Source organism: Labrus mixtus, chromosome 21, assembly GCF_963584025.1.
Source record: "Labrus mixtus chromosome 21, fLabMix1.1, whole genome shotgun sequence".
Lineage (NCBI taxonomy): Eukaryota > Metazoa > Chordata > Actinopteri > Labriformes > Labridae > Labrus > Labrus mixtus.
This window is the reverse complement of record NC_083632.1, coordinates 12,839,017-12,861,957: the sequence shown is the minus strand read 5'-3', so window position 1 is coordinate 12,861,957 and position 22,941 is coordinate 12,839,017. Positions and strand designations below refer to the sequence as shown.

General features: G+C 38.5%; 4 protein-coding genes across 6 annotated transcripts in view; 2 read left to right on the top strand and 2 right to left on the bottom strand.

Moving 5' to 3' along the window:
• zgc:56095 (Ferritin, lower subunit-like) overlaps nt 1–22,941 on the top strand; it is a 137,929-nt gene that overhangs the window by 17,525 nt on the left and 97,463 nt on the right. The gene's annotated exons all lie outside the window — the stretch shown is intronic.
• Nucleotides 2,578–3,907, top strand: fgf21 (fibroblast growth factor 21). Its single transcript, XM_061029043.1, has 4 exons — nt 2,578–2,807; nt 2,902–2,979; nt 3,094–3,197; nt 3,276–3,907. The coding sequence occupies exons 1-4, from the start codon at nt 2,660–2,662 to the stop codon at nt 3,564–3,566; spliced, it is 621 nt and encodes a 206-aa protein (XP_060885026.1). The 5' UTR covers nt 2,578–2,659; the 3' UTR covers nt 3,567–3,907.
• LOC132955941 (potassium voltage-gated channel subfamily A member 7-like) lies at nt 5,350–12,142 on the bottom strand. The gene is made up of 3 exons (XM_061029040.1): nt 11,869–12,142; nt 10,830–11,597; nt 5,350–6,999 (listed from the first exon to the last, which is right to left on the bottom strand). Exons 2-3 carry the CDS (start codon nt 11,514–11,516, stop codon nt 6,094–6,096), a joined length of 1,593 nt encoding a protein of 530 aa, XP_060885023.1. The 5' UTR covers nt 11,517–11,597; nt 11,869–12,142; the 3' UTR covers nt 5,350–6,093.
• Nucleotides 17,191–22,941, bottom strand: part of LOC132955595 (potassium voltage-gated channel subfamily C member 1-like) — a 49,435-nt gene continuing 43,684 nt past the window's right edge. For 2 of the 3 annotated variants that reach the window (XM_061028503.1, XM_061028505.1), the window contains one exon: nt 17,191–22,347. Coding sequence is in view for 2 of the 3 variants with exons in the window: in XM_061028505.1 (XP_060884488.1) it covers nt 22,334–22,347 (14 nt within the window). In the remaining variant the exon portion in view is untranslated. The remainder of the gene's footprint in view (nt 22,348–22,941) is intronic. The other variant, XM_061028506.1, reaches the window with a different exon arrangement.

Genomic DNA, 22,941 nt, shown 5'->3' with positions numbered 1-22,941 from the left:
AAAGTCTATTGCCTCCACACACTGGGCACGACCTAACCGCTAGCTCATCTGTGCCCTCTGTCAATGACTACGTTTAATATCTGAAAATTAGATTAGAAGTGGACACGGACATATTCTTCTGAGAACATATTCTGCATGTTAGTTTTTACTCCGTCAACCATGAACTGATTACAACAGGTCTGGAGAGGAGCCAAAACAGGAGGAGGAAACCCTTCCACCATGTGCTGTTAACACATGGTGGAGGTGAAAAATAGTTCACGTGTTTATTTCCCTACAGGATTGATTTTTAAAAAAATTGTTTTGTCATTTTGTAAACTACGTTCGTTTTTGTGCGGACTTTTAAGAAATATAAATCTCAATGAATCTTTCCATTGAGCTTTTCATACACATCCTTAATTATAAATAAAAAATGTCACTGCTGGGGTGATGAATACATGTTCATCTAATCTTATAAGAAATCCCTTCATCATAACAAATAATTAAGTGTTGGTTGCTGACAACTTTGCTTTACGAGCCAGCTCCTTTAATAGGCTATATATTTAATATTATAAATGAAAGATAGTGCTTAGTCCTGCTTATTTGTCAAATATGATCCAGAGATGACACGCCTGGATAAAGTGATGAAACCAGGCTAAGACTTTTAAACATTTTTCATCCTTTGTGCTTGAGGTAGGTCTAATGTCGTTGCTGATCATCTCCTGTAGCCTACATGTGTAACTATCTACTTCCTGTAACAACAACAAAAACATCAAACATATCAATCACTGCAGATCTTTTCCTAGAAAACGAGGCACTTCCGGTCTGAGCCATGTTTGACACGGACCCGTTACAGTCATGAAGCTTACGATATCTTTGCTGTGGCTGATGGTCTACAGGGTTGATCGCTTTTCCAGGTCATATAGAGGAATCGGTTTCATTTCAGTGTTTCACCATCAACTACAAATTTCTCACATGAGCTTTAAACGAGCCAGAAATCCCCCAAATCACCACAGCTCAGAAAATTCTCTTCTCACCTCACTTCAACATGGCAGCTTTCCATGATCAAACTGGTAACGAGAATGATGGACGTTTTTAGCGCCATCTCCTGGCAGACTCCATAAATTGTATTCTATTTTTAGTAATAATATTTGTTGTGTTTATTCATAGTTATGTCTATTCTAATGTTACTTCACTTCCCACACCAGGGCACAGATGGGAGATACTTTTTTCTATCAACTAAAAATAGAGAGAGAGAAAAAAAAACAAGCTTTTTTGACACAATTTTCACATTATACTAATGCTTATGTACAGAAAATATATATTTTTAATTTTGACATTTGTTTCCCATAATTCTGAGAAAAAAGTCAGAACTCAAAAATCTATTTTTTTCAGCGGTCCTAATCCTCTTCCATACTGATGGAGTCTATGTTCACATTACAATATAATGTGTTTTTCTCACAAAAAAAAAAGTATGCTCCTGGGGGTGTCATGAATAAATTCTTAAATCCAGAAGAATATTAGACCTTGAAAATGTAATATCACGTCATTTTATCTAACTGTGGCTTTGAGACTGTTTTAATTGACAAGTGAATAACTGGGAAACTATATCATGTGACCACGTGACGTAGCCTGAGTAGCATCACATTTGAGATGAGGATAGACTGTAGGGAGACGAGCGTTAATAAGTTAAGAGGTGACGTAGAGCGTCTCTTGTGTCTGCACAGCTGCAGTCCCGTAAACACTCGTCTCCTGCTTGGAAATCCGTTTCACCCACTCATCCCCATTTTCCAACAAACACACATACCGTCAAAATAAGATAAACACCATAAAACTTCACTTGTACTTGTTTATTATAGTTTGTTAAGCAGATGACGTGGAGAGATGCGTTTGTGAGACATCCTTTAGCTGTGGGGTAATGTGTGTATTTTTGAAGTAGGCTTGAATGGAAAATCCCTGTAAGCGGCTTTGACACAACGCAAAGTTACTGACCCTTGTAAGTGGGAGTCAAAGTGAGTTGTCCTATTGCACTCAAATATTTAAGGTGATAGCCTACTAAATAAGGTAACTAATAAGGCAATGTGGTAATTTAGAACTTGGAGGGAAAATGATTGATCATGAAAAACAAACAAAAGTATTAATGAAGAAATGTTGTTTGAATAGGGCAGGAAAGTATTTGTATTTCTAATAGAAAGTTAAGCAAGCAATCAATTTGAACATATTTTACATACAGTAACAACATGAACCACTTTAACTCAGAATCATATTGAATAATTTGTATTAAAGAAACCCCAAAGAGGACAGAAAACTGCAACCTGATGAAACAAAACATCATTATTTATCCATCGTTTAAGAACTCAGACTAATTTTATCCCACCTGAAGTTGTGCTGCTTTACGGGCAGCTCGTGCCCTCTAAGACCCGGAAGAGGCCCATACATAGACTCTAAACAGAAGTCTTCCTCTCGCCATTAAATCACAGTTCAATTATGAAGAAACGTCTGACTCATGTGTTACACTGTGGAAGTGGGACCTCCTTCTTCAAAGACCTTTAAAAGGACCCAAAAGATGCTCCTGTTTAGAATTTACAAAACACTCGCTTCAACTCAATTTATCCTATTTCTTTTTTATTACTATAGAGATATTCATTTTCTATTTATTCCTATTTATATTATTTTTTTCCAAATGTTTCTGTTTCCACATACCTTGACCTTTTACCTGCCTGCTTTCCTCTTTATCATCTCACTTCCTTTCTCTCTGCCATTTTATCTCCCTGACTCCAACCCACTTTCAAACTTGAATAATCAAGTTCGAGAGGTGCTGCTCTACACAGGTATCACAACGCTTTCCTCTGCAATTCAGTAAAATCTTTCATGCCAATATGGAAGGAATTCTTCATGATGCTGATTTCTTTCTCCTTGTTGCAGACAATCATAGAAGAGGCATGTATCTGCAGATGACTCTGGATGGGAGAGTGTCAGGAAGTGATGCGCAGACTCCTCAAAGTGAGTATTTGTCTGATAATCCAGTAAAAAATAAAATAAAATAAAAAAGATTTTTGGGACAAATTAGAACCATTTGCAAAGAAGACCCATCTATGGATGTTTCTGTGTTTCCAGGTGTGATGGAGCTTAAATCTATAAATCCAGGAAATGTAGTCATCAAAGGACGGTCTGCAGCTCTGTTTCTTTGTATGGACAGTGAAGGCCATTTAAGGGGGCAGGTACGGTAATCAAAGTGAACTCTTATATCCTGTCCTTAAAGCCCTTCACCGAGAGCTCACTTATGTTGTTACTTTCAGAGACAATACGTGGAAGCCGACTGCACCTTCAGAGAGCTGCTCCTGGCAGACGGATACACTCGTTTCCTCTCCTCACACCATGGAGTCCCGGTGTCTCTGGCATCCAAACACTCTCCAGACCGACACGCGGTCCCCTTCACTCGATTCCTACCACTCAGGAATACTTTGGCAGGCGAGAGTGTGTCTGAACAGCCACAAAACAATGAGAGATATTTCAACATGGACTCTGATGATCTTCTTGGAATGGGTCTAAACACTGTGGGCAGTCCTCAGTTCTCCATGGACAAGTGAAAACAGATCTAAAACTGTGGATGTGCCTCTAAAAATAGATTTTACTGACCTGGTTCAACCTGCAGACTTGATTATGTTAAGAAATGAGCGGCTAAGTTATTTTTTCAGCATTGTAAATGTAACTTATTTATTTATTTGATGTGTTGTAATGGTTATTTAAAGAAAAAAGTTCATAAAATATTTGAATTAAAGGACTGTTCCTCAGTCATGTTGACTGTAATATATGGGGCTTTGCAGTTTCTCTAATTTGGATTTGACTAAAAAGACAAATAATTATATTTTTACTCTACTCTGTTTGAGATGAGATCTAAATTAAAAGAGCATATGTGCACTCAGCATTAGCATGTCTACACCTATTTGTTTGTCTGAGTCTAAATAAAACATGTATAAAAACTGATGCCGAACACATAGACTATAAAGAATACAACAACCAAGCAGGGAGGAAATAGACTGGATGTTAATGAAAGTAGGAGTACCCTCTAGTGGACAAATGAGTAATTACTAAAAGTTCCATAAACCACCGTTTCCTGGCTCTATGGATTAGTTCAGTTTCCTGTGTTTGGGTTGGGAAACATTAGCGAAAGTTTGGTTGTCATATAGTTTATATACAGTTTATATGGTATATGTATACAAAGGGCAGCTGCCATAAATCGTCTTTTTTCAGAGTAACATCAATATAAAGAAGCAAGAGATGCAGCGCTTTCATTTTGTACTAGAATGAGGGTCTTAAGACAGTTTTTTTTAAGTATACAAGGATTTGAAGCCCTTTTGAAAAAAAATATTCTACAGCCTGATCCTCGACTTGAGTTGACAACTTTTGCTTTAGTCAAGTTGAAAATCATTCTCTAGCTAAGTGTTTGCCATAAAACAGGGGCGTAAAAAGAGAGCTTCTTTCATAAGCATCGTTCTCATATTGAACACTATATCCTCGAGATCAATGCTCTAATTTCTTGTAAAAACTTCAAGAGAACCATCTCAAAACACTTCATCTCTAGGAAAAATGGTCATTTGAAGTTCTTTTTCTGTAACTCATTGAGATATTTTTGAAATAATAAAAAGATAGAATTGATAGCAGGCTACTCAGCTACCTAGCATCAGATCTTTATTAAGAGCATGTTTTCTTTCTGCTGCTTAAGTGGAAAATATGTCAATACTTATCAATAGATTAAGGTTAATGTGGAGGGACATAGGGACAAAGGGTTTATGTGGCTTAGCTTTCACATTCACAATGTAGACCATAAAAATACAAGCTAATAGGAAGGTAGCTGGTAATGTTAAAAATCTCTGTTAGCATTTATGTTCTATCTTCACTGACTGACAATCTGTGCAAGCAGTCAGAGATCATGTTTCTCTCCCACAAACTATTTATATGCCCTTAACTGACCATAAAACTAACATCAATAACACAAACTAACACACATTATTGAGTCGGTTAACACTGCCAATGTTACTGCAGCACACATACCTTCCATGGGCCATTACAGTGATGTAGTGGAAAGTCTTGTGTGTTCCAGTGAAATTGAGAGCAATGTTAAAGGAAGCTTATGACAGCTTAGTAGCTGTGGAAAAGGTCAGTCACGGCCATGCAAACGTGACACACATATTAGATCGGGCTAACCTCAGTGACCAAAAGTTGTGCTAAGAGATACAGTAGCCTTAGCACTGAACCAATGTGCTTCTATAGTTTGACAGATTTTGTATCCTGAAGTAACACTGCAAAATGTGACTTTTTGTGACACTCTTTGTGACATAATTAACAGGTATAGGGAACAGTGGTACAGGAAAATTTATAAAATATAATCTTTATTAAAAACTCTGTGTGCAGAAGTAAGCAGGTAATTACAGAACTGTAGCATCCAAACATGCCTCTGTAAGACTGCAGCCTGCAGGTAACAGAGTTGTATTAAAGCATGATAAAGGTCATGTCAGTCTCTTCAGGTCACATACACCAAAACTACACAAATGTGAACTTTGTACATAAGTAACAGAAGAATGTAAAGAATGACGGATTGGTTTACAAGAGATCTGAGTCTGCAGTGATTGGTTGCCTCCAATGATTTTTGATGACACCTGACATCTCTATAGGCGCTCATATATCTGCTTCCACTTCAAACATTAGGCCACAAAGTGACAGTACTAAGACATCATAGTTTTCGAGGCACAGAATAAACATTCAAAAAGTCATTTTCACCTCCAACACAAGCTGATAGCATTATTAAATAACAGTTTATGACCCTGAGAATATACAACTCACTGTCTTTTTGGGCTTTTTCAAAGCTATTTTATACAAAAAAATGCCTTTTAGCAACATTTGGCTGGATAGTGTTGTAATAAATATTTATAAATTAAGGCAATAAAAAGTTTCTAGTAGGCTCATTAGTGCCATATTTACGGTTTTCTTTAACAAAATGAGACAGTTCCTCTTGGCAAGTTTCCTTTTATCTCTTTTCCTCACTTCTGGACCTGCTCACTTGTGAACTTTAAAACTGCTTTTCCATTCACTTTTCCTTTTTCAGATGTAACAAACCTACACTTGTGTAACCAGTGGTTCCCTCAGATACATATTAGCTCCTCTGAACTCTGGGCTCTGGCCCGTACACAGTCCACCCAGCAAAGTCCCGTTCAAAGGATTGCAGATTCCTTCAATTGCGTAATAATCTCCCTCTGGATCCCTCTCCCCTTCATCTATTTCCCCACCCTGAGGCTCCTCGTCCGACTCCGTGCCGGTCTGGACATGGCTGTACTCGGTTTGATCAACACACTCTGTCTCACGATGGTAGAAGTAGCTAAAGTTGGACACTATGACCGGCACTGGTAGCGAGATAGTTAACACACCAGCAATGGCGCACATCGAGCCCACAAGCTTACCCCACACTGTCTCTGGGTACATGTCGCCATAGCCCACTGTCGTCATGGTGACAACAGCCCACCAGAAGGCATGTGGTATGCTAATAAAGGCTGTGTTGGTGTGGTCTGCCTCGGCAAAGTAGATGGCGCTGGAGAACAGGATGACGCCAATAAACAGGAAGAAGATAAGCAGGCCTAGCTCCCGCATGCTAGCCCTCAGAGTCTGACCGAGGATCTGGAGGCCCTTAGAGTGGCGGGACAGCTTGAAGATCCTGAAAACCCTCACTAACCTGATGACTCTGATGATGGCCAAAGACGTGGCCGGAGAGGCATCGTTGTCCTTGGCCAGCTCTGTTCCCAGAGTGACAAAATAAGGCAGGATGGCGCTGAAGTCGATGATGTTCATGACGTCCTTGAAGAAGTGCGTCTTGCTTGGACAGCTGATGAGGCGCATGAAGAGCTCGAAGGAGAACCAGCAGATACACATGGTCTCCACCAGGAAGAATGGGTCGTGGAAAACACTGTGTGGGGGAGACATGTTCTCAGAGATGTTCTTGGCCAGGGCGTGGTACTTGTAAAAGTATTCCTAAAGTAAAAGAGACAGAGCAGACAGGAAAGATATGAAACAGCTTAGCTTAGCACAAACACAGGTGGCAGAGGGAAACAGCTAGCTTGGCCATGTTAAAAACAAAACAAGGTTCAGGCATCAGTACTTCCATAGCTTGGTATCAGCTTTCATTTTTTCTGTACAAAAGCAAAAGTTAAAAAACGGCATACAAAAGCTTCTTTAAGTCAAAAATCTGAATTTCTTCTCTCTCCAGAATATGCTAATAAGTGATTTTAGTGCAGGTTTCTATGTTTCCTGCACTTAATGGCTTTTGTGCTAGGCTCAGCTAGCAAGCTATTGGCCCCAGCTACATTTTCCCCATTGTGTTAAGAATTAAATTGTATTATTTATGTAACAACTTTCAGAAAACTCACGACTGCAATGGTTTGAAATTTTTATTGCATCAGCAGAACATAGTTTGTGTTTGCCGTCCAGGCTCCGACCTCATCACTCCTTACATGCAGAAACCGAAGATAAATGAGATAACATCTTAAACCCCCACTCAGAGCCTGCAAGAAGACCCTGGGTTGGTGGTGGGGCTAAACACCAGCAGCAATGGTGCGAAACAGCAATGGCAATGACATAGCAGAGAGTAAGGGAATCTTGCAGCTTAAGTAGACCGGCAAATTGTGAGGATACATTGATAGGTGATTGTGAGAGTGACGCATACGTCTAATATGAAAGAAGTGGAGCTTGAGCTGTGTGTCTGAACTAAGTCACACCATAATTTAACGACATTGTGCAGTAGCTTTCTGCTACTTAAAATACATGCATACTCACACAGTGATTCAAGTAGTTAATTACCTTTTCTTCCATTTAGTCAATACTGAATCTACAGACTATTATGGGCTATGAAAGGAGATGAAGGAAGTATTTTTTTCTCTTAAAGGATGATCTAAATCCAGATTTGTGAAAAACAAAAAGACATGTCAATCTTTTGATTTGTCATCATAACAAGCACAGTTAGGATTTTCATATTCAGGGCAAACTTACAGTAGTTCCCAGGTTTATTCTAGGATGTTTTGATTGTAAGCTCACTTGTGAACATTATTTGGCTATAGTACTGTTTTGCACTTTCCCATGTTATGTGAGGCATTTAATTAGGTTAGAACTTTTCCTAAATTGTGATTATTTGTGTGACATTTAAGTGGCCTGGGTTTGAGTCCGCCTTGTGGCTCTTTTGCTGCATGTCATTCTACACACTCTCTCTCTCCTTGATTTCTGACTCTAACCACCGTCCTATCTCTACATAAAGGTATAAAAAGCCCAAAAATATACCTTAATATATCGTACATGTGGTATAATATCCAGTTTTATCAGTTTTGAACTAATTTCTCGAAGGATCTTTAGTTGACCAAACTGGATTTCTCCCTCAGCTTTCTCAAGTGAAGCCCCTCTCAGTCTGAATTTTAGTAGCTGGCAAAGGGATGATTTGAAAAAAAAAAAAAAAAACCTTCCCCCACACTGTTAACTGTACAGACATGAACGTGGTGTCTATTTTCTAATCAAACTGTTCCTTAAAATGAAGACTTATTACTTTCCATTCTTTTTATATCACATTACAAACTGTTACATGTTCTCATAAACCATATAGAGACATCATGTTATCCACTATCTTACTGGTTCCCACATTAGACAACATCATAAAAGCGTTTGACATCTGAGGTTGTGCATTTCAATCATAGCTGCACCTATCTCCTTTTCAGTCCACCTGTCTCTCCATCTTCTGTGTCAGTTAGCGTTACATTCGACATTCAAGCTCCGGATTGAAGCGGTTTAAAGCATCTTACGCATAGCATCCAGTTAAATGTGTGAAGCGGATGACATGGATTAAAGGGATCAGTTTAGCATGCTGTAATGGGCCGTGTGTAATATATAAAGTTTCAGGAAAGTTAAAAAAAAAAACCCTGGAGTATTCCTTTTTGACTTTCAGTAGCAGGTCAGTGACAGTGTTTATTACTAAAGGTGGACATCTATGTGTTGATCCGCTCCAAGGGCTCTCCTAAGACTAAATATAACCCCGTGAGATCTCTGAAAAGAAACATGAGAACGTCTTGCTGCAACCCTCCTCATCCATCTCCACCTTTGTCGCTATCCCATCTCTCCCTGCGGCCTCTGCAGCCGTGTAACATTGCCAATGCGGTTCAGTGGGTCTGCGGCGGACTTGGACTGAAGTGAGTTATAGTAGTTTTCCTGGCAGCCCCCCCCCCCCACCGCCCCCACCCCTAGTGCTGGCCATCCTAGCAAAGCAGTCCTGGAGGAATGTGTTAACATGACCCGACGTATGCTCCTCATCCTGTGAGACCTTTCATTCTCCAGTTCTAAGCCACCGGAAGGCTTTGGCTCACCTTTGTGTTTGTGTTCGGTCACTTGTGTGACCTTTCATTAACGCACCTAACTGCCAGTGCCTCCTCACCCAGTCTTCCCTTTCTCTCCTTTAATCTGTATTCAAGGCTCCACCCACTACTCCCTCTACCCTTTAGCGCTTCCTGAATCTGAGTGTATCAAATTTAACAGCTGACTAAAATAATCACAGCATAAGCCTCCCTCAGCCTCTCTCTCTTGCTCTCTCTGGTCTGCTTCCAGACATATTGGCAAATCCTTCTGCCCATGTCAGTGTTTTTCCTTGTAACACACTGTAGTACTCACCATGTGCATGTTTACCTAAACACCTGCTTCCCATGATATCAGATTTCCGTTAGAGAAAGGCAGTCATTAGTATCCCATTCAGAACCTCTAAACAGAGTGGTTTTATCTGGACTTTTTGAAAAACTTTGTTAGTTTTGCAGTCAATATGTAAAAAGATGTTACATCCTATTTAACCTCAAACCATTGACTGACTCGAGCATTTAAAAATGTCTTTTCTGCCAACAGCAATCATATTTTAAGTCATGTTTCTTGACGGGGTAGAGATTGAGCAACAGCCTAATGGTGTTGTTATTATCATTCCACTCATTGTTACACTCATTTTTATGTGGAAGATGTGTCCTTTACGCTGGTCATGAGTATGAGCTGTTGACATGTTGATTGGCTTTTTCATTTTTTAGTTTGGCCAAAAATTCCCTTCAGGATTTCTATTCTTTTTTTTCTTATGTACTGTAAAGACGGCTACATTTGTGGAGCATTTGGGTCGGACACACATTTCCCTATGGGGACAATACAGTGTTACTACTTTAAATCACAACATCTGGATTTTTATCTCTGTTAATCGGACATTGTCTCTGTATTTCATACAGTAAACCTCTGCACACTCCTTTGGCCCTTACTGCACATTCAGTTTAAACTAAAACGCTTTATCATTTGCCAAATGAATATACTGTATGTCATTTGTATTACATTTAGTGTTTTATGTTTGACACTAGTTCTTCTGTTTAATTCCTTCTTTTGAACGTAATTCTTCATTTATAGTTTTGCACAAAAAACAAAAACAAAACAAAGCTAACTCATTGAATATGTAACCTACAAGGCCAATTGAAAAAAAAAGATTAATTTCTGATACTGTATTTACACACACACACACACACACACACACACACACACACACACACACACACACACACACACACACACACACACACACACACACACACACACACACACTGGAATGAGTAGTAGAATTATTGAGACACAGCCCTCTAAAGTCAGACCCGCTTTTATTGCTTTAAGGTAACTACGTTTGGTTTAAATGGAGAACATCTATTTGAATTCAAAATGCCTTCACTCAGAAAACCTAGAAACCAGAAAATAAATGCCAACCCTCCATAATTGAATCCCGTATTAGTGTTTCATCAAACAAAGACATTCCCTACCTCTCGTGCCTCCTTCTCATTCCTGAAGTCAGGCAGCGTCTCCAGGCAGAAGATGAGAATGGACACCACAATCACCATCACACTGATGATGGCTATGATGCGGGCGCCCGACGAGGACTCTGGGTGCTCAAACAGCATCCACATTCTTTTCTGGATTTCATTGGCTGGCAGCGGCCTCTCCTCCTCTTTGGGAAACCCTTCGTCCTCCTTAAAGCGGTTCATGATTTCCTCGCCCAGCTCGTAGAACATCAGCTCATCCATGAAGATGTCCAGCGGGATGTTGGCGGGCCTCCGAAGCCTCCCGCCTGACTGGTAGAAATACAGAATTGCGTCAAAGCAGGCCCGGTTGCGGTCCAGGAAGAGCTCATTTCGAAGTGGGTCAAAATACCGTGACCTCCGCCTGGGGTCACCAAGCAAGGAGTTGGGGAACTGGGCCAAGGTGCGAAGTTGTGTTTCGTATCGCATCCCTGAGACATTGATGGCCAGTCTTTCGCTCAACGCCCATCCACTCCTCCAAAGAGAACCAGAACGCCTGCTCTCTTTCTTCTTCTCTTTCTCGTTCCCTTTGATTTCCTTCTCCCCTTTTTCCTCAATGTTCAGCTGGTTCTTCAGCTGTTTGTCTTTTTCTCCATCACTCTCCTTCCTTATATCTCCTCTCTCATCGTCCTTGGGGTCAGTGCCGTCCATCCCTGTTTGAAGGCCAGGTCAGGGAATGAAACGAACAGCTCTCCAGAGGACTTGTAGAACAACTGGACTCAAAAGATAACCCTGTCCGAAATGAGAGTGACAGAATATGGCTCTTTATTTAAATCTATTTTTATAGATGTTATTAGTAACATATGGATGAAGGGAAAACCTTGCAGTAGTGTCTTATAGTCATATAGTAGACACTGATAGTTAAATGTAAAATATCAACCAAAAAGTCCCTATAAAAACTGTCAATCAATAATTCTATTTTGAAAGTTATAATTAGAATTTAAACAAGACCAGTAAAACGTATTGTTAGTACCCAGTTGATGCAATAAAAGCATTTACTCACTATGTGTTTAACAGCTTCTGACAGAGGCTAACGGCCAGGTGAAAAATCACATTGTTCGTCTCCTGTGTCTCATCAGGTTGTCGGTGTTTCTCTCTGTCATCATGTCCGTCTGTTACATAAGCAGAGTCCTTGTTGGGCCTGTGTTGTCCACCTTCTGTCCACTTTCAGCCCAGCTAAACTGTTCTACCAGGCCGTACACTTCCAGTTGTTTGTTCAGGGAACATCCACGATCTTGTCCAGTTCCCTTGCTGCCTCACGTTGACTGTCTTAAAACATTTTTTTGGGAATGCTGTCCTGTTGAAATTCAATCTCTGTTAGAGCCCTGCGACCCCTCCCTGTCCTTTCCCTCCATTTCAGCTATGGGGCAAGTCAACCTTCAACCTTCCTATCAAATGTCACCTCTGCCTGGCACCACATGCACGGTGTAACCATCTCTAACAAGCGTGGTGCTCTGACAGACAGAGGTTTCTCACTATTCATTAAATCCAAAGTACTTGATTTAACTTTGTATTATTGAGAAAAAAACGGTGTAACTTAGTAACTAATACAAAAGAATATGCAGAATACATACATCATATTTGTCAAAATGTCTAGCACATATTAATATCAACCAGCTAGCTGTCAGTTTGTTTTGCATTGTTATTTAGGATTAATTTATAAAAGGTACTGTGGTAATTCCCATTTAGCAAAAGCTCCTTTTCTGACATTTTTTAGATTTTGCATCATAATGAAATGTCAAGAATGTGTTTACAGTAGGCCTCATGTTCAACAAACTTGTAAAGAGTTAAATAAAAATATAGGAAATGACATACAAATGCATACAAAATTGTTAATTGGATTATGCTGCTGTTTGGTTATTTATTTACTATCCATGAATTAACATTCACTATACCGAGTCCTCAACCTTATTTAAAATTGTATAATAAGCAAATATAACTCTTAACATTTTATTTACTCAACAAAATGTCTTAGCCTAATGTGCCTGTGGAAAAAGAAAGACCAAAAACCTGAGTTGAAAACTCAACATTTATGCGTCATTAAATGAAAAATAAAAAAAATAGTATTTTTAATGATAGCTTACCCGAATTATATATAGGCTAATACAAAAAAAGATAACATGTATTCAACTGTACCTTCATTTTCTAACCAGCCATAAAAAGCCGTGTGGTGTGAATCCATTATCTGAATAAGGGTCTCTGAGCTAATGGTGACTTGATTGACCTCCTTTATATCCAATCCCCAACGGACTGTAGGACACACCCCCTCCCCTCTGTGCTCCCTCGAAAGCCACGCCCCTCGCGTACATGCACGTGCTCCAGAAGGTACCTTAGGTTATCGCATGCATTGTGTAGAAACTACGTCCTCTCATGTCTCATTCAGCGGTAAGTAAACACTAAACTTTATCATAATACATGTTCAAAAATAAAACGTGACTGTTTCACTTTTCACAACGGCCAACGATAAACTCACAGTATAAACTTTGTGACGCCCTTTGAGTGTGGGCAAGGGTACGCAAAGGGTAGAGAACTTATTATTTACAGTCTATAGTAGAGAACAGCAAGGCGACAGGGCGGCATGATTAGTGCATCAAATTGATACCTCGTGGCAAACATTGGTCCTAATCTTTACATGGTACAACTAATACAGATGATGGATTTTCTGATGGACATTCCTTTTTCAGGGCACATTAAATTAAATATGTATTTCTTTCAGGACCTAAAGACAATCTCAAACAAAATCTTAAAAAGTTTATCTGGAGAAAATAACCAACCCTGCCTTTAAAATGATAACCATAAGTAGCACTACAAGCTAGCTGTCAAAAAGCATTAGTTTAGTGTGCGAGTTACATTCAAAAACATTATAGTAAACAACAGTTTGTCAAGTTCAATAGTATTTATTTTAACTACTTTGGTAAGTGACCTTCCCTCTCTTTAGTCCTTGTAATGTCTCATAATTTAATTGACTTTACATTTACGTGTGACTTTATTCAAAGGAAGCAATAAGCACTGTCAGTGTTTAAATTTCACATGCAGTTATTGTAGTAGTAAAACTGGTGTTTATATTTTACAGCTGTATCTTTGTTATATTAGCATTATCGTAGCCCTTTTCTTAGAAGCTGAGTTCAGATAAGTAGTTGTGAGTAGTGCTCATATAGTTAAAATTGTTGTCTTGCAGAAAATAAGGTGTGTTTTTTGCCTCATGGTAGTTTTTTTAATTGAAAATAATTAACAAAGTTTACTATAGTGCCTCATTTTTATTATTTGTTATGCTGCACAGTATTTATTTTTGAATGAATGTTTAAAGCTTCAAATGTTCCTCCTCATTTCCCCCCCTAAGTGATGATGCTTCAGTTTTAAACAAGATGACCCGGCCTGTCTGCCTCTTTACATACAAGCTAAATGCTACAGCAGGAGAAAGACCAACCACCTGTGCCTCAATGGACTGACTTCCAGGTACTGTAGATCATGTAGATAATTATACTATCGTGTAAGCTAATTGTGTTTTGCATGTACAAATATGTTAAGGCACTTGACAGGAAGAGGTTTTTATTATTTTTTATTGAAGTCAGATATTCGATTTCAGTTTATCTAATAAAGAACTAAATCAAGTAAATTAACAAAAACAAAGAAAGACTAATCAATCATAATATACTTCATGTATTGGTCTAAATTATTCTTCCATCAAAGCATAACAGAGGAGACACTACTTTGTTTTACCACCAGAGGGCAATGATGTTTGGCTCAAAGAAGAGAAAACTGAATTAGGCCTCTGCAGACATTTTTTTTCACAACTGTCTTCACTCACAGAATAAATACACTGCTCACTGAGCTGATACATAACACTCCCATTTGATCACATATCATGTCATTGAATTACCAGTATCTAACACAGATTGCTTACTCTGAATCTGATAACCCTTTGTCCAAGTGTGCCTATAAGGCAATAACCATACAGACATGCGAAGTGTTGATTAGATAAATATAAACACAAATATCAAGTATTTATTAAATGTAGTGAGAAATTCTTCTAGTTTCTTTAGCCACAAAGGTCAAGGAAAATCAACTGACTACACCCCATTACATTTGATGATTTTCCACATCATATACTTGGATTAGGGGTGACTGTGCTTCTGTCTGTTCTCTAAAAATGCCCTAAAATTATTTTGCTTTCATGCTGCTTTGCACTGCAATCACAAGATATCGTGACTCCCATGAGATGGCTCACATCCCAACCCAGATCCATTACCAGTTAGAACAGTGTCAAACAGACAGCGGGTATCCATAAGTGGAAAATAGGTGACTCATCAGATCACATTACTATTTCTCACCATGTAGTCCTTACACCAGGTTATGATTCTGCGCCTTCATCATGGAGACAAGCATTTTCTTACAAGCATTGCTTTGCTTTTTAGTTGGTGTGTGCAATTGCACAGGTGTAAAAGAAGGTAGATAAACTCACCATTTTAGTTATAATTTGATTGATAACGTTCTGATTTTCCAAACATTTTCAACTTCCATTATTGAAAGGGTTAATGTCACTACAGATTGTCTCTCTACTTCTAATCCTTGCACATATAACAATCTCTGTCATTGTGCCAAGAACAGGATTATTCTATGAAATATAGCCAATCATTTGAACATGTTGGTGTCAGATTTCGAAGTTATTGTCATTTGATATCAGCATGTAATCTAAAATAGTATGTACATCCATTAACTCGTCATTCTCAAATAACATGACCAATTACAGTTGACCTCTAAGTTATAGATTACCATTTACTGTAAACGACGCATCTTTATTTTAGGAGCTATAGGAAAGCTTGATATGTTGACCTTCTTAGAGGAGTTCACAACATCTTCCCAAAGTTTCACAAATTGAATGTGTCATCCTTCAGCTTGTTTTAAAACTTTAAAACTTTTTGTTGTGTCCCCACTTCAAGTCTGATTATATCAATCACTGTAGCGTGTTCCTGACGGGCTGATGAACAGTGTTAAATGTGACTGCCAGTACACAGTGTTATAGGATAAATCAGTATATACAGGAGCACACAATTCAATCAGGAGAGACAAGTAAATGATTTAAAACAAATGTTTATTTTACATGATGATGTGGTATTAAATGATTATATGAGAATCTTTGGCACTTGAACTCTACAAGGGAGACAAGGAAATTGAAGATGTCTGCCCTTGAGTGGCAGCAAGATCTACCCCCCCATAGAGTCCAGACATTTCATCTTGGCGTATGCGATCAATCAATCAATCAATTCAATTTTTATTTGTATAGCGTCAACTCATAACAAGTGTTATCTCGAGACACTTTACAAGAAGCAGGTAAAATACCTTACTCTTTGTCTGTTAACATTACAAAAGAGCAGGTAAAAAGACCATACTCATTGTTATGTTACAAGAAGCAGGTAAAATACCTTACTCTGTGTCTGTTAACATTACAAAAAGCAGGTAAAAGACCTTAATCATTCTTATATTACAAAAAGCAGGTAAAAGACCTTAATCATTCTTATATTACAAAAAGCAGGTAAAAGACCTTAATCATTCTTATGTTACAAAAAGCAGGTAAAAGACCTTAATCATTCTTATGTTACAAAAAGCAGGTAAAAGACCTTAATCATTCTTATGTTACAAAAAGCAGGTAAAAGACCTTACTTATTGTTATGTTACAAAGACCCGGCCTATCCATCATGGGCACTTTAGCAAAGCAGCAAAAGTTACAGTGATAAGAAAAAAGTGCCTCATTAAAAGGCAGAAATCTTCGGCCGGATCCCCGGCTCATGACGAAACAGTCTTCACAGGTGGGGAGGGGGTAGTGGTGGGGTGGGGGTTGTTTTGGAAAGCCGTCAACCGACGATCTTGAGGAGCCGATGAAGAAGCTAATTGGTCTTTGAAGACTGGGGTTGATGAGAAGATGGTTGAATATGTCATCTGAAGCTGATGGGATGAAAGCTGCTTTAACTGAACAATGGGGCTGATGGGAATGGCTGAAAAAAATTCTGAGGATGAAGGGATGAAGAGGCTGACCAAACTGCAAAGACTGGGGTTGACCAAATGGTGCACCATTGGCTGATGATGTGATCTCAGGCTGATGGGATGATGAATGTGATGAAACTGCTAAGGCTTGCTGGTGATGGTGAGGTGAAAGGTCACTCGTAACAATATCACGAATGAACTAGAGGAAGAGAAAGCCATATTTTACAAAGTCAGCAGCAACATGATAGACTAAAGATGAGGAGGTGGAGCAGGGCTTTTGGATAGATGTAACGAGGTGATGTGAACAGCTGATGATTACAAAAAAAGGAGTGAGCAACACCAGTGATGTCACTTTTTCATTTATTTGAAGTTCATTTCAATGATTTGAAGCAGTTTTAACGTCTCTGAAAAAGCATCCCATGAGTGTTAATCAGTTATTCATTCAAGCTGCTATGGAGATTGGTTCACATTAGGTCGCATTGACATTCATACATTTTAAGTCTCAATAGTAGAAATATGTTCAATTATGACACTTTATTGATATGTTTCTATTTTTTCTTCAAAATATAAAAAGATAGATCATGAACATTCCATTGAAATATACTTTATACAGTTCTTGATGAGTTGTTCTTTGTGTTCCAACAATTCAAAAATAAAATCCAGCTGAAACTCCAGTGACCACCTCCTCTCCCCATTCACTCTCCTACTGAGACCGCAGTACAATGGACTAGTACCTAAATCTGTTTTATACTATTTGATGGCATGTGAAATGAACATGCAACTTTTATCTTTGGAATGCTTACATGAATGCATGTTCTCAGCCTGTATTATTAGATCTATGTATATTGATATGACCTTTGTGTTTTTCACATTATTTCTAATTAAAATAATATTAAATATATTAGAAAATCTATTCAGTATGGTAACATCTCCTCTAAATCAACTCTGGTTTTATAACTTTGTAAAATAAAATATTTTTTTTTAGCTTAAGTGTGATTGCCAAGTCACTTTATGGAAAGCCATAAAGCCACTACACACGTGTGTTGCAATCATCTCAACTGATGACAGAACATCTGTGTCTCAGGGAGAATACAGTAAGTGTCTATCAGTGGCATTCATGGTGCAGATTGCATACAGTGTCCTCAGTGATTGGAAAAAAGAACAGAAACAGGCAGATAAAGAAAACAAATTATATGTCATAGAAAACATGTCATCCAAGGACCACACAATACCTTCCAAACACCTGGAGAGGACATGATCATGTTACAACACAAAGTAGCAGTTAAACAGTGGCACCTACTTACCATATAAAGCATTTTGTTCTTTTGGTTACTGTGTATGAAGTCTTTAACATTCTGTAACAGATTGGAAACTTAGTCAGATAAAACAGACTTAGCACTCTCAACATTGTAACTCATTCTGTTCAACATGACTAAATCAAATGGCAGTATTATGCGATAGAAAAAAGGAAAGACATCTTTTTTAGCCTGGTTTCGGCAGAGCAGTCACAATGTAGAGAATGAAGAAAATGACAAACTCGACAGTGAAAAACAAGGAAAGACAAAAAAAAAGACAGCACTTGGCCATGAAAATACAAAAACAGCTGGTTGAAGCACAACGTTTTTGCAAGTGTGCACAACATTGCTAGAAGTTTACCTCTGAAATATTCATAAACATCTTTGTGACCATTGAAGCCATTGTTGCTTAATGCCTTTCAGAATGGGAAGTGAATTTGGGAGTTCTTAAAGACAAGGGACCATAACACAATCCCATCAACTATTAATGGAAATAGAAGTTTTATAACCTGTAAAACCTTAAATAGTCTATATAACAACACTGAGTCTCTATTATTCTGCTGACCCTCCATTTACATTATGTACTAAGAATGGACAGAGGACCATTCAGCTGCCTGTACTAAACCCTGGACCAGCAGGGCCTGAAACTTACTTTGAATACCTAACCATGGTTGAGGTGCTTGGAGAGCACTCAACTTTGTGATGCTTTTTTTAGTAACATTGTATTTTTTTTTTTTTTTTTTTTTTTTTTTTTTTACATCAATCTCCCTCTGTGGACACTGGTACCTCTCATCCTCTCTTTTTTCGCAACACTTAAAAGTACTTCACTGACATCATTTTGGAAGCTCTGGGTCTCTTTGTTTGGTGCTCACATGACTTATGTGCGGTAATGAGCTGCCAACAAGCCAGCTGGATGACACGTGTACTCCACAGTTAATGACGATGCAAAGACTTGACCATCTAAAATAAAACTAAGACGAGCTACCTCTACACACTCATGTCGACACCGTGAGTGTGAGTAGTTTTCAGTTGCCTCTTGGAGGAAGACGTTTCTGCTCTACGACACGGCACAGTGTTCATAGTTATCAAGACTGGATTCATGACAAACAATGACAGGAGGCTAAGGGAATATGTCAAGACTTTGCTCCCCCTCGAGAGATCATCAAGTCATAATGCATGCGTTTTTTACACATCACTGTGAGGTGTTAACATTATCATCATCTAATATATACTAAAATTTCTTATGTTGGAAAGAAAATAGCAAACACCTACGTCCACACACACCATCGACACACCTGAGTCCTTTAAACCACACACAAACTTTGGAATGGCAGTTGGTTCCATGCAAACCGGAAATCTCTCTTGATTGTTCGCCAGTGTTGTATATTTCATAGTCTTTTATTCATCCTAATTGGATAACCTGCACTTGTATTTTTTCTACTAAGGGCTAGCGAAACAAAACTGCCGATCCCAGCAAAATCCTGCCACGAGACATTCAAGGCTTTGAATCTCTTAACACTGAGGCGTTGAAGATACTCTCGAGGTTCTCTGTTTGCCCTGCTACAATCATGTGACAACTTTTGTATTATTGCCAAAGAAAAAAAGCAAACAATGAGTACTAATCAAGCATTCATAGTTGCGGTATGGAGAGCTGTTGTTGTAGGACTGCTGCTGCTTGTTGCTGCTGCTGCTACGGTAGTTGTGCAATGATTTCAGGAGAAAAACAAACTTTGTGATGAAAAACAGTTTCCTTGCGCAATACCCATAGTTTGGCAAAGTCTTGAGTGATCACTGTCAATTGAATGGTTATAAATGAAATACTCTGGATAAATAATAAACTATGGCAGCGGCTGAAAACACTTGAATGAGGGATGTAGGGCAGTAGTAGCAGAGAGATTTCATCAAACAAAACATAGTTCAGGGTGTACTTTGCAAACATACACGTTCCAATATTCACATTTTTTTTTTTACTTTTCAAAACAAAATATAGCTCTTCTCTTTCATTATAATCTTTTTTAAACATTAATTGCATATAACATTTTTTTAATTCATTTTATATATACTTTTTTGTATCTCTAGCACCCTTGTCTTCAACTAAGGGCTTGCAGAAAAGACAGTCATGCAAAGTAGTCATGCTGGTAAACAAAGTTACAAAAATGCAGTATCTTTTTTTTTCTTAATTTGTTTATCTCAGCGTCAAATCCTTTGTCCAGTGTCTTTGTTGGCAAGAGTCTGTCATTGCTCAATGTCCTTCAAAATAAAATATTCTCAGAGCTTGTGGGGGAAACAATTTTGCCAACCCTCCATGACAAAATATTTGCGTTTCATCTTTTTTTCTCAGACTTTGACTCCATTTCATGATGCCAATTTTTTTTTTTTTAAGATTTGCATCTGATTTTTTTCTTTCTTCTTTCCATTCAGGACCTTTTCTGATCATAAACTTCCTCCAAAGCCATGGATAGTTGATTTGTTTATCAAAATATAGATTTGTTCTCTTTGTACATTTCCACACTTGCACTACTCGTGGTCCATTCCATCTCATTTCCCCCTTTGCCTAAGGGCTCCCCTGATGGGCCATCTCTATCCCAGCATCAACTTCCCTGTCAAGCAGTCATCGGCAGCAACAGGGACAAGAGAGGGATTGGGCAGTATTTGTCTGGGAATTCTTGTGCCGATCTGGCAGTGTAGGCCAGTGTAAGGGGGGGGGGGGGGGGTTGTTATCTGATTGGTCCCGTTCAAAATTAGTAACAGAATTTTCAGCAAATGGGCAGTTTTGTGCAACATAACACAAGTGTTTTGTGTTTGGAATGTAGTTTTCATTGTAATTTAGGCAGGCCAATATCCATTGATATTGAAGAAAGGCTGATGGTAAGTCAGACTTCTATTTTGTCTCCTTGGTCCATCTTTTTTTTCTCCTTATGTCTGAGCACTTGGTCAGTCAGACATTGGGAAAGTACTTTAAATGTGCATATAGGCAGGATGTAAGTGGCAGTGAAAAGACTGTAGGAATGATTATTTACTGAATAAAGGCAATGGCCAGCACAAGGTTGAGTGGAAACCTCAACCTAAATGAAATACTCCCCCTTATCTACTTTACATTACAGAAGGTCATTTAGCAAGTGCATGCTACAGGACCTCCGGCACTCCCCATGAATTTTAGGGCAAGCCCAAGCACGTACATAAGAGATAAAGATAGGTCTTATCTACCATGTTCTCATGGTGAATGTTGAGTGTAAATGTATGCTTAATGCTATACATGACCTGTTTGAGCTGATGCTACATGTGCTTCATTTGTTCAACTTCATAGTTAGTGCTGTTTTTGATTATCTCAATATTTGTAAAGAGGGCAGTGTTTCAGACTAATAGAAGCTAATGGAAGACATAAGTTCAGTGGCAAACAGTGCGTTGTAAGAGCTTAACTTGAATGGGGGACTTTAGTATGTTCATAATTAAATTGTGTGCAATTGGGCTTGATTCAATTGGCCCTGTTAGAATTCAGTGCATCTTTTTGGAAAGTCAATTGTTTTAAGGAGCAAGACCAATCCTTTGTCTCTCATGTACTCGTATATGTGTCCTTCACTTGAAAGGAACCCAAGAGAAAAATGACATCTTAAGATCCTTTGAATGCATAAATTCCCCTCTCTTCAACTATTGATGGAATAAGTCAAGTTATTTCCCCGCCAACAAATGCTACAATATGTTAGCAGAGATGCTACATTGATCATTCAGTGTCTTCTATGAAGACAAGTGTTTTTTTTGTTTTTTTTTCGGAAACTGGTGAAGTTGCTCAGTTGTTCAGCACTGTGGATGGTGCTGAGTTGGTCATCATACAAGATGGCGAGTATAATGTTGTTGGAGATATGTCATCTGGAATGTGTAAACAGGAGTCCTTTTCTCTCCAAAAGTGTGTCAGTGCAATGCTCAGTCAGTTTGCCCAAAAAAGGGAAAAAATGTCTGCCAGACAGTTGTCTAAATGAAGTCAGAGTTCCAAGAGGCTGCTTTGGTAACAACTTGAGGAGCAGACCATGTGATATTTTTTTTTTTAATTCGTGATTAACCTCTGGTCTCTCTCTTGTCAACCCAAAGAACTCCTTTACACCGTCCATCCGTGTCACACAGGTCGCTTACGTGGCTCCTGCCGCAAATTTGTGTTTACCGCTTACTGACTCCTCATAAGAGAAAAGGCGAATGCTAGAAACTTAACACTGTAAAGACAAGAACAGAAGGCCATTAAAATGAAGTTCAAATAGAAAACAAATGTTCAGTGAAATTAAACATTTGTAACATTACAACTAAACACTATTATCTCGGTTGATTCACAGAAGTGCTCATCTGATATAAGCCCAGCTTGGTCATACATTTTAACACTAGAACCGCCAAGACTCTCCTGAGCAATTTTTTTTCGAATTAGCCAAAGATATTGATTTTCATATCACAGTTTCAATGTATTTATTAATATTATGTGCAATAGGAAAGTAGTCAGTGATCACCATTACCTGTAAACTGCTGGTTAACTGTGCATGTCAAAATAAAGTGCACAAATTTAAAATGTAATGACACCTCAACTACAAAAACATTCTTTGTCACATAAGACACAAAGTTCAATGCAATAATAAAATCAAGAAATGGACAACAACAACACTGGTGGCTGACAGTATTAAACCAAAAAACACAAAATGTTACCAACTGCCAGCCAAATGACCAGCACTGTGATCTCCACTATGCCATATGTCAACAGATAAAGAAAAAGGATCTTTGTAGGAGTTAGTCATTGAAAAGCATTTGAAAGTGAAGAATTT